The sequence below is a fragment of the Sphaeroforma arctica genome (genome assembly GCF_001186125.1).
Source record: "Sphaeroforma arctica JP610 unplaced genomic scaffold supercont1.9493, whole genome shotgun sequence".
In the NCBI taxonomy this organism is placed as follows: Eukaryota; class Ichthyosporea; order Ichthyophonida; genus Sphaeroforma; species Sphaeroforma arctica.
This window is the reverse complement of record NW_014031065.1, coordinates 1-1,068: the sequence shown is the minus strand read 5'-3', so window position 1 is coordinate 1,068 and position 1,068 is coordinate 1. Positions and strand designations below refer to the sequence as shown.

At 46.5% G+C, this 1,068-nt stretch overlaps 1 protein-coding gene across 1 annotated transcript; it reads left to right on the top strand.

The window, feature by feature from the left end:
* On the top strand, positions 1-482 carry SARC_17003 (hypothetical protein; the record flags this gene model as incomplete). The annotated part of the gene is made up of 1 exon (XM_014288894.1): positions 1-482. A coding segment is annotated over one exon (482 nt), but the record flags the coding sequence as incomplete, so codon positions are not given.
* Between the last annotated feature and the right edge of the window lie 586 nt (positions 483-1,068).

Here is a 1,068-nt window from a genome sequence, read left to right as displayed (position 1 = left end):
CTATCGTGGGAGATGATGTCATCGTAGGTGATGCTGTCATCGTGGGAGATGCGGTCATCATAGGTGATGCTGTCATCGTGGGTGATGCCGTCATCGCGGGTGATGCCGTCATTGTGAGAGATGCTGTCATCGTAGGAGATGCTGTCATACTGGATGATGCCGTCCTTGTGGGTGATACTGTCATCGTGGGTGATGCTGTCATCGTGGGTGATGCTGTCATCGTGGGTGATGCTGTCATCGTGGATGATGCAGTCATTGTGGGAGATGCTGTCATCGTAGGAGATGCTGTCATCGTGGATGATGCCGTCATTGTGGATGATGACGTCATTGTGGGTGATGCTGTCATCGTGGGTGATGCTGTCGTCGTAGGAGAAGCGGACATGATACACGATGGGGTTGTACTAGGCGTAGGCGACACCGCTACACATGGACTGATGCCATCACCCACCACCATATACTCTTGGGCACACTTCGTGCGGTAGTACTCTACATAGGGGCTCGCCTGTCATCTGTCGCATATGGAGCATGGAGCGTCGCACTTCTTCCTCAGCTATTCGAGACCCGCATTCCACTACATGTAAATCCTCCAGTACGACAGTGCATACTGCAATGTAGTAAAAAGAAAACCAGGCGTACCCAAATTGTCGTGTGTATCAGCGTTGGTGTTTCAAGACATATAGGACAGTAAAATCTCGACCTGTAACCTCTTGTAATAAGGATGCAATGCTACGTTTTCAGGACTTAAAAACAAAATCTGTAAAAAAGCAAAAAATTGAATAACTGTACATACTTGCGTATTCGCCCGGCAAGTTGCTGAAATCATACGCTGTTCCAGGGAGGCATTCGGCACAGCCAAAACCATTCACAACTAATGGAGCGGAACAAGCGCACCGGAAATCGAAGGGCTCTGCAACACACTCCTTCGATGCTTCACACTCGATTTCGTCGCAGATATCTGATATCTGCAGATGTAAGACATTCGGATTGATTATGGAATAAAAACAAAGAGGTACACAGAACGGCTATATTTATATATATATATACATATATATATATAGATATATATAT